Genomic DNA, 11151 nt, shown 5'->3' on the forward strand with positions numbered 1-11151 from the left:
TAAACTCGTACAAAATCGCGAGTTTACCTATGAAAATTGAGTGAAATCGTGACAAAATCGTGTATTAAAGTAAAATCGGATCAAAATCATAAAATCACATTTAAACACGTAAAAACACGATTTTTGGGATGATTTTATTGATTTTGTATCGTTAATAAAACGGGGCCATTTTAGATAAAATGATGTCGTTTTGGGACGATTTTAGATTTGTACTTGTCTATGGATGATTTATATTAACTTGTTATCTTGTGTTTTATTTATCTTTGGACTTAAGCTTTAGACTTGAATTTATATTTATGTTGTGTTTTCATAGCAAGTATTTAGTTGTTTGAAAGTTTAAAACTGAGTAGTTTATGATTATATGAATTAAAATGTTCTATATGTAGATTTATGTTATAATTTGGATTGAAATATTTTCTTTTAAGACTGATTTAAAGTATGATGTAAAATCTTATGATTTTATGATTCGATTTTATGACTGCTCTAACGATTTTACTTAAACTCTCGATTTTGACAACCTTGCCCGAGATAGAGCATTCGATAACATGGGAATGTTATCACTTGCCAACATATTATCCCAAACTAGTCGTAGAGTGGAATCCAAACCGGATAGGAACTTCGCAACCAAGAATTCCTCCCACTTCTTGCGAGTCTGAGCGTCAGAAGAGAGCAGATAGTATAGCAGAATTTCATCGGCAGCCTTCTTAAGAGTTGCAAAATAGTTATTAACAGATTGATCATCCTGGCGAAGGAAGAGAGAAGAGTTTTTTATATAATTTGAAAATCCGAGAAACGTTCTTGTCATTCGAATACATACCCCTGTAAGGCATCCCACATCTCTTTGACAGTTTCCACAAACATAATATTAGTACTCACGAACTTCTCTATGTTATTGAGAAGCCAAGCCATAATAGAACAATTGTCTAAAACTCAATCTGAATATTTTGGATCTTTACTGTCAGGAGGAGGACAGGACAAAATATGTTCCTTCTTCTTGTAACATCCCAGGAATAATTTAAACGAATATGACCACAAGAGATAGTTGGTCCTATTCAATTTAATAATGGTAGCCAAATTGGGTTTAGAATATGAAGACTTCATTATATAAGGAAATCAGAGGTGGAACCTCAGTAGTAGAAGATTAGGACAACACTGGTTGATCCAATAGTAGTAGAAGGCGATAGCAAGGGACGTCGGCATCGAAATCATTAGCAAAGTACATTGGCATCGAAATCGACAGCAAGGAACGTTTGTACCGAAATCGATAGAGATGTCGACACCGAAATCGGCAGCAAGGGATGTCGGTGCTAAAATCGCCAGCAAAGGACATCGACACCAGCATTGACTGCAAGGGACGTCAGTAGTAGTAGGAGGCACAACAATAATAATGGCAATAAAAAAAAGGTCAGAGAAGGAGAACTTGCTCGAATACCATGTAAAAGAGAAAGAGATTATTTTTTTCAATAACCTAATATGCTTACAAGTAGGTATGTATATACATAAGGAGGGAAAGAGGATCTTATAATCATAATATGTCTATCAATCATTAATTACAATCTATCGTAATCCCTATAATTAAGCTAATTTAAATCAATCATAATCCATACAATTAAAAGAATATGAGGAAGTATTCAATAATCATCACAAAAGTGCCTCCTTTATGGCTTCCGAAGATCATTAGAATGTAAAGTTATCATCTCATTTATCACAACAAAACATACTTTCAATGGAATTAGGTAAATGTATAAAAAATACTTCAAGAAGTTACGACCTCAATCAACAACACTACACGATACAATCATTAAAAAGGAGTTAACTATCCCGACATATGATATAAACTCCTCTATCAACTCATAAACAAAAACATAAACACACACACGGACACAAGTCATGTCACGCCCCAGAGGAGTCCCTGTCCGAAGAAATTTCGGCAGCATCTCCCCTGTATGGCGGACAATCTGAAGCTTTACTACATCACCATATACCTCAGCCACATGCGGCTGGAATAGATAACAATATAGAAATAATATAACCACGCAATTAATATACACAGCCAACCTGGCTGGACATAAATGAATAAAAAAAAAACAACCATACAGTTAACAACAACCCACACGACTGGAAACATGCACAGCGGAAGACACAAAATAATACGAACGTAAAACTAACAACGACACTAACAAAAAATGTCTGTAACCACCAGACTAGACTCCAAAAATTCACATCTACTCATTGAAAAAGCAAAATACACAAAATCAACATATCATCCAAACAAGACTAAAACAAAACAAGAAAACCAATGTATGACCGACAAAGTCACTAACTAAATTACCTGCAACCACCAGACGGGACTCCAAAATCCATATCGAAGCATACAATACCAAGTTCACAAAACCAAAACATAAATAGCGTTAGCAACCAAAACCAGAAAAAGAAACTATCCTCGAGTGTGTCGTGGGACTGGCAGCAGCTGGGACTCTCCAAGCATCCATGACTCATCTACCTGTTACCTGGCGAAAGGAAACAAATTTACGAGGTGGTGAGTATTGGAACTCAGCGGGTATAGAAAAGATAGTGCATGAACATAGTCAACAAATAGAGAATGCCCAAAAGAGGATACAGTCTCATAAGAGAGGTAGCATATACAAAATGAAACCATAATCAATGCTCATACCTGGAACCATATCCTAGGCTAGATATAGAAGGTCAAGAATGATACTAATATGTTACAATACTGCTCGTAACTGCAGAGGTGATGTGTAAGACATATAGACATTTCAAATAAATAAACCAAGGTTTAACCGCCTACAACGAGAGCATATCTTAACATAAGACAACATATCAGCATAGGTGAACAACAACAAGAAGCAACGGCAGCATAAACATACCACACCAACATAAGTAAACAATAACAATATGAGTAAATAGCAGCAGTACATAATAACAGATGCGGATGGTCACCCCCCCACCTCTCGCACTGTACGACTGTGGTCGAGAGGCCGGATCAATGTACCACCAAAGGCCGCCACTCCGGATGGACAAAAAGTAGCTAACTAGCTACATGAGGGGTCCTGCTCGTACTCACTACCACTCACACGAGTGGCCGAAGGGACAGGCAAGCAGCAAACTCCACCTACCACTCTCTCGAGTGGCGAGGATCGTATGATGACGATGATGCGAACAATGCATGATCATATATATATAGCGGGTATGCTCGAAGCATGCTCAATATCGTACATAAATAAGCAACAGTCAAAAAGCATACACACATGGTATCTAGTATCTGCTACCGATCATGGACAACAAAAGAGACTGTATAGATATGGAACGAATTTCTCAAAGATTACGTGGAAGTATCAAGCGCAGGAAAAATAAGAGTGGAGTCAAGGTAAACAGTCCTTATCCAAAATAATTCATGCACTAAGGTCAAAGTACTAAAAGAAAACAAAGCAAGAAGTACCCGCCTTTATTGCGAAGACTGTGCTAAACCAACCCAATGTCGAATCACCCGTATCGAATCAAATCCTGCAAACACATGATGCATACTATAACTATATCAAACCTGAACTAGCTAACTAAACTCATCATGAAAATAAAGCGACCACGAAGACAAAACCCCAATCCATCCTTACTGGAACTATCCCTTAAACACAACCAAACCGTATGAAAGCCAAAAAGTCACTTTCAAATCAAACTCCCATCACTTAACACCAAAACCAAACATAAAACGCTAAAACTAAACAACCTCCGATTTAATCCCTAACTTCACAAACCAGTACGGTAAGAACCTTTCTCTAGCTAACATCATGTAAAATCATAGGAATACTGATGAATAAAAATCCAACTCATGCGAAATAAATTAAGACTACAGCTCTAATTATTCTATAATCCTACACCTTCTAAATTTATTCCACCGAAGCATCGCAAGGCATAACTAGGAACCCAAACTAAAACACCATTTATGAATCTACCCATGGAAATCTTCTAGCCTTAAAAAGAACAGCGTTAAATAGAATCCTCCTCTTGCCAATTCAAACTAGCATTCAAAGAACATTTTGTCGAGCAGCACAGAAGCACCTACAACATGCCGCATCACCCACAAACCTAATCTCGCCACTGAAATCAAATGCAAAAGAACAAGAAAGGGAACCCCCTCGGTAAACAGAGTCATCCACCCAAATCCGAATCCCTATCCTCCAAATCCGTCTAGGTAAATCAGAGACAAACTTCACAAAATCAGTGCAAACACGCAATAGAAGAACAAACGAACTACAACTTCCAAACTTAATTATGTCATTCATAGAGGAAAGTACTTGCTGGATAGCCTTTGTTGTGGCCGGAGGTGGCAGTGGATCGGGTGGCCGGCGCTAGGGCAGAGATGGCGTCTGGGGTGCTCGTGTGAGGAGGATCGGCGACACATCCAGTCCAAAGCGTTGGGTGATCGCGTGAGGAGAGGATCGGCGGCGCTGGGGTGCTCGCGTGAGGGAGCTAGATCGCGGCGGCGATGGGGCGATCGGTGCTAGGGCAAATGAAAGGCCAGAATCGCGTTCTGCGGCGTCTGCGATGACGCGAGGAAGCTCGGAGAGGGACCACTTCTCGCTCGTGACCAAAGAGGGCGGATCGGCGCCGGCGATGAGAGGGTCGTCGGCGTCGATCGTGCGGAAGAGAGGGAGAAAGAGGAGGCGGCGCGAGAGGGAGAGGGAAGGGATCGGGAGAGTCGGCGGTGGGGAAGGGCTTAGGCACGGGTAAAGAAAAGAAAAGGATTTATAAACTTAGGTATCTTTGATTAAGTCCTAGATTAGTTTCTCAATCAACTCCCACTTAATTGGGATATCCAAACGGGCTCTCCCACAACTTAATAATTGATCCCCTTAAAATATGTCATACGAGTTCCGAAAAATTCTCAGAAAATTTCTAAAAATTCCTAAAAATTCTATTAAGGCTATTAGCCTATTAAACCTTGTTATTTAATTATTATCTAGTTTGGTATTTTACAAGTCATCTGCAACTATTCACTATCAACGCAGGTCCACAAAGCAATAGACATGTATATGGATCTTGCGAAGTATCCTATTAACATCCAGAGCCATTCCCATAGCGACATCTATTGCGAGCTTTCCACAAGACATAGATCATACTTGAAACACCAAGATATCGGACATTCATTTTGCTATTGACACCTTTGTAGTGTTATCCAAGGATCTGAAATAGCTCCTCTACCGAACGGACTTCATAACTGGTCGCTATCCATCGTTTCATCTTGTTCCATAAAGCACAAGTGATGGGGCACTCAAAGAACAAGTGGCGGTTTGACTCATCATAATGCCGACAAAGTACACAAGCCTTGGTCGATTCATATGACATTCTATCTGTTATTCGTAGTTTCCCATGTGCAAGTAGCCATACAATGAAACAATGTTTTGGCATAATCTCTGGTCTCCAAACCACTGGTGCCCAAGCCACCATTAAGCCTCTTGGTTTGAAGAACTGCTAGGCATTTGCAATCCCCTTCTTCTCCGCCGCGAACCACTCAATCATCATCATATTCGTTGCACCATTTCCGCTTGTAACCCTTTGGATCTTGTTTTGAATGTTCACAAGCCTCTTAATCCGAAGCCTTGACTTCCCAATGTCAAAAATCAGCACTCTTAATGTATTGTTGGTGCACCTATTTCACTCATAGCGAGTTAGTTTTGGATTGAATCTCCCATAGTGTTTTGCTTAGTGGAGTATCATTCCATGTATGAAGATCCCAAAGGCCATACCCTCCATCATGTTTAGAAAGACAAATGGTGACCCACGATATCAGTGGTTGCTTGGAAGATTAAACAAACATCCAACATATAGCTTTGATCTTCTCAATGATATCATCGAGAATAGGGAGCATAGAAAGCCAATAACATTCCATTCTTGAAGGATCGTTTTTACCAACTCCAATCGTCTCGCATACGATAAGGTGTGCTTCGGCCAAGCATTTATTTTCCTTGTAATAGCAATGAGGACCATAGTTGACAATCGGTAACTTCTCCCAATCTTCTGGATAATACTTCAATGCATAAACTAAAAAGGGGTCACCTTGCCTTAGGCCGCACTTTCCACTAAAGAATCCATGAAGGCCATCGTTTAGGGAGATAGAATAAGAAACCATGCTGAACCACAATATTGTTGGGGAAAACCAAAACCAACAAGGGCCGCCATGAGGAAATCTCAATCCACCGTATCAAATGTTTTCTTCATGTCTACTTTAATCATGCACCTTGGTGAGATTCTTTTGCGTGCATACTTCCATAGTAGCTCTTGGGTTAAGTTGATGTTGTCACCTATAGACCGTCCTTTCATGAAAGTTGCTTGTGCTGGATCCAACAAATATCCCAATACCATAGCTAATCGGTCACTCAACACCTTGACAATTATCTTGTAGAAGACATTACAACAAGAGATAGGTCGATAATCCGAAACTTCTGGAGTATGATCCGTCTTTGGTATCAAAGAGATCAATGAGTGGTTCCATTGTTTTAGCAACTTCGCACCTTTAAAGAACTCTTGTACTGCTGTGATAAATCCGGACCAACTATATCTCATGCTGAGGTAAAGAACTTCGCTCCATATCCATCCGGACCCGACGCCTTATCATCTCCAATGTCATATAGGGCTGCTTTGCTCTCTTCCGCCCCAATGTTGGGCAGGGTTGTCTTGATCTTGGATCCGGCGCCTTGATACAATAGAAAGTTGCCCTAGGGCAATGGTGCAGCTGTTAGGCTCTTCAAACGGTTAACCAGACATCTAAGTGTCGAATCCTGGCTGTGATGCATTGTAGGAGTTTTTCTCCAGTGCGCTGACAACTCTAAGAACACGCTTGGATAGGTCTCCGTGAGCACATCTCGATTTACCTTAGTGATCGATGGGAAACTGGGCCGAGTCGCGCACCTCTTAATCAATTCGAAGAGTTGGATATCTGGATTAAAATATATATATATATATATATATATACATACGTGGCTGGAAGCGAGTGAATAACCAAAACTTGACATTTAAATCAATTAAAATATTATTGTATAAAATATAAGTCTCACAACGTGCTAGCAATTAGTTAGAGCTCAATATGTAGTGGAAATGTAAATGAAAATAAAAGCAATGCTAATGCTAATAAGCTTTTTAGCACCGTTTTCACCCCTAGTCCTAATACATGGCCTACTAAAGTCAAATTTACACTTGTCCGATTGATCAAATCTTCATCAGTTGATAACTATAAGTTCGTAACCTTATTTTCTACTGGATAACATTTTTGGTCAAGTCCAACCTGGTCCAATCAACTCAATTTTTATTAGTCAACTCTAATCCTATTAGTTGACTCAATGAGATAAGTTTGCAACCTTATTCGCCAATAAATGACATATTTAGTAGACTCCAACCTCTTCTAATTGACTCAAATGGTTGTTGCTGTGAACCTTACCTCTAATGATTATTTCTTAAGTCGATTCAATTCAAATAGAGTTTTCTAGCAGTCGTGGTTGTCAAGATGACTCAAGCCAAAACAGAATGCTTTTGTTCACAAGTAGAATGTCTATAATTGACTATTGAGTCAATTGAAACAAAGCTTCAGTAGACTAGTCAACTAAATTTTCTCAGTGATCTTGACTTAACTTGAGATCGACCTCATTAATCAATTATGATCTAGAACACTTATTCTTTGGTCAAGTTTACACCTTGGACTTGTGTACTTGTTGATCTTTCTCTATATGCCAAGGAGGTTTTTTTCCCCATCTACCAACACTTAAACTTCATCTACGAAGACTCTTAGACTTTTCCATATACCAAGTAATCAACTTTGATCTACTTAGACCTCTCCAACCTCAACACTTATTGAGTTGAATCACCACTTGCACTTTGAATTGTCCATCGTGCTTTTGCATCTGCACATTTGACAAACATACCCAAGTAACAAAATAAAACGAACTTAAACCCTTTGCAAACAACATCAAAACAACCTAACTGGACTTGAACACTGGGGTAATATTGTACCAACAGAATGTGTATTCAAAAATACAAAAAGAGAAAAAAACAAAGAGTAATCAAGTGATGAGGAAGTATAAAATAATTTGCAAGAAAGTGTGTATGATAGTGTATATGAATATCTTTTTAGAGAATAATGAAGTCTAATTTAGAGGTTCCAAAAAGGCAGATGTTGGCAAAGCAAAAGAGTTTGAATATTATGGCATATTGGAAAATTAACATATGATGGCCCATAATGAGTCTATGATTGTCTAATGCTAGTATCTTTTAACGGAGATGGTGGACCAAAAATTATAGGAATGGAAAGTACCTCCACAACATGGACTTGAATGGAGATGGTAAGGTGTACAAGAAAGGAGTAGGCTCGAACATTATACTTCTATATGCACGAGTAACTATAGAAAATACTTTTGATGAATAATTCCCTATTTGAAGATAAGAGTGGGCAACTAAACATATGCGCCGGAAGATATCATATTACATCACAAGAAAAAGAAACAGTAAGGGAGATTTGATTATGAAAAATAGCGGATGTCATATTTATAAGGTAGCATGCAATAAGAACAACCTCGATCTGAAAGTTGAGTGGAATATACCCATGTAAAGTAACAATCTATCTGTTAAAGCTATCTGTGGCAGCCCAAGAGGTATGATTCTCCCACAAAATTTATATTCTGTGGTGAAATATATTCTTTTGCCATTGATTCCATTGCATGGAATGAAATTTAGGGATGCTATTACAATACTTGCTAACCATTGAACTTGAGAGACGTGGCAAAACTGGCAGATTAAGGTATGACGTACTCAAGATCAACACAGTTATGCAACAAATTAGAAAGGGGCAAAATTTTGGAAAGATTAAAAAAAAACATCAGTAAAGAACCAAAAAAAAACATTACAAAGAAGGGCAGGCCAGTTTCATTCAAAATGCATTGTAGATTGAAGAACTCAGAAGTGCAGATGCAGCTCTCATTGGAAAAGTAGAAATTATGAACAGATGGAAATGCACAAAACTTAATGGTGTAGAAATGTTCAGTTAAAAGATGAGGAACCCATGGTTAAATCCAGTGGTGTAGAAAGGTCACTGGAATTGGTTGTTTCCTGGTGAGGTAGAAAAGTGAATTGAGGAAATACAAAGCAGAAATGGAGGCAGAAACATGCACAGGCAGAAATCCTCAGGAAGAAGAATTGCTGGAACAAGAATAGTTGGAGAGTTGGAAATTGTGTTGCCAAATAGAAATTTTGCATCACTCAGACGGAGAACTAGGAACAGCGATTTTGCATTGATTTAGTGTTTAGTTGGGGACACAATTATTAAGGTTGTCTCACCTGAGATGTCTCTTTATATTATCTTATTGGCATCTTACATTTACATGCATATTTATAAATTTACAGTTGGGTTACTAACACTATTCTATTGCTACTTAAACATAATGCATGCATTCTCACATCCTTTGCATGTTATAAGTGGATTCAAGGACAATGTTATTGAGATTTTTGCTGCTACCCCTACAAGATCTTTATCAAGTATCATCTTTTCTCATGCTTATATTTTCCATTGACGCTTTCTTGATTTTCATTAACCACAGAGTGCCTACATGTTTATGGATACATCTACATTGCAGGTTTATACAAAACCATTCAGCTTACTTCCCTTGTCAGCTGTGGAAAAACCTGGAAATTTGTAAGTCCTTTTCATTAATATGTTCTGCAGTTGTAAACATCTATGCTTGAGAAATCTATGTTAAAGTTGGTATCAATCATTTAAATTATATTTTTTAAGGTCTGCTCATGCAAGGTTCAGTTAAAGATGAAGGCAGAACATTTTTTTTTGTTCTATCTGAGAAGCTTTATTCTTGCACTTTTGTTGGAGATCCAAGTTTGACAGTGGTAGCAAATGGAGTGTGCAAAAATTTTCTTTAGATATAATTCCATTGCATGAGGCTATGCATCACTTCTACCCTTTACTCAACTAACCTTGTCCACAATGCTGGTAAAAATATTCAGGAAACAGTATGAATCAAAATTTGGCACTGAGGTTATCACTCTTCCCTTAATGTGTATAAAACAAGATTTTGCTTGACGAATATTACTTGATCAAACAGTTTTCCGAAATAACTGTGTTTCTCTGGAAAATCGTAGGATGTTTTTATAGCTTGTCTTATGTGCACAACTTCTTGCAGAAAATGCAGTCACAGAAGATTTCTTATCGGAACTCTGTTCCATATGTTTCAATTAACATGTGGGAAGCATGGAAATTATTAATTTCTCCCTTCTATTGACAGGGTTATGCAAGGTCTTCTCGACAGGCTTGTTCCTCTGCTTGCTGAGAAGTTACACAGCGACTACTGTGCTTGGGTTGAACAACAAATGAACAGTCAACTATAAAAGCTTTGATTGTATGTTATATATATATATATATATATATATATATATATATATATATATATATATATATATTACTTTTGTAGTAAAAATCCTCACAGGAGATAAATTACGGGGGTAGTTTATAGTTGATCGTCAAGTGATTAGAGGTTGTGAGAAGTTTTTCCCAGGGTATGCATCTATTGCGAAATGATTTCTACCCTATTATAATAAACTGTCATTATTGAGCACCCTTGTAGGGACTTTTTTTTTTTTGACTTCATCTATCCTTAGGTGATTTTAGTACGAGGGCGATAGTAAGCATTTGTTATTCTCAAACCTAGCGAATGTTGTAGTTGAAAAACGCAAGGGTGACATTTCGCAAGTGCTGAGGGGGAAAAAATTGTCCTCGGTTCCACTTCCTGCTGCAAAATAAGAAAGTGTATATGATTTTTTGTTTTTAGAAAAAATGATTTTGGGTTGGCAAGTGCCACTCTTTATTCTAAGTAGCCAAGGCAGGTTACATAAACAATGGTTACAAAGACCCAAAGGAAACATATCTGACACCCGCCCGTCATAATGCAAGCACCTTCCTAGGGCAAAGGAGTCAGTCCAGGTAGGTCTGTGCTATCATCTTAATCACAATAAGATAAGGTCATCATTTAAAAATCTCACTTCTTAAATTTTATAATTAAATATTTTATCAATCAAATATTTATGATCTCACTTTTAAATATTTTAAATTTGATCATCAAATATCTCATAAAAAATATA

The 11151-nt window shown here is 37.9% G+C and overlaps 1 protein-coding gene across 5 annotated transcripts in view; it reads left to right on the forward strand.

Moving 5' to 3' along the window:
- Positions 1 to 10630, forward strand: part of LOC122027434 — a 37733-nt gene extending 27103 nt beyond the window's left edge. For 3 of the 5 annotated variants that reach the window (XM_042586390.1, XM_042586396.1, XM_042586394.1), the window contains 2 exons: positions 9639 to 9697; positions 10299 to 10630. In XM_042586390.1, the coding sequence (XP_042442324.1) occupies positions 9639 to 9697; positions 10299 to 10401 (162 nt within the window). In that variant the 3' untranslated portion in view covers positions 10402 to 10630. Of the gene's footprint in view, positions 1 to 9638; positions 9698 to 9796 lie in introns of all 5 variants that reach the window. The other 2 variants (XM_042586391.1, XM_042586392.1) reach the window with 1 other exon arrangement.
- Positions 10631 to 11151: the final 521 nt, after the last annotated feature.

Source organism: Zingiber officinale, chromosome 10A, assembly GCF_018446385.1.
Source record: "Zingiber officinale cultivar Zhangliang chromosome 10A, Zo_v1.1, whole genome shotgun sequence".
NCBI lineage: Eukaryota > Viridiplantae > Streptophyta > Magnoliopsida > Zingiberales > Zingiberaceae > Zingiber > Zingiber officinale.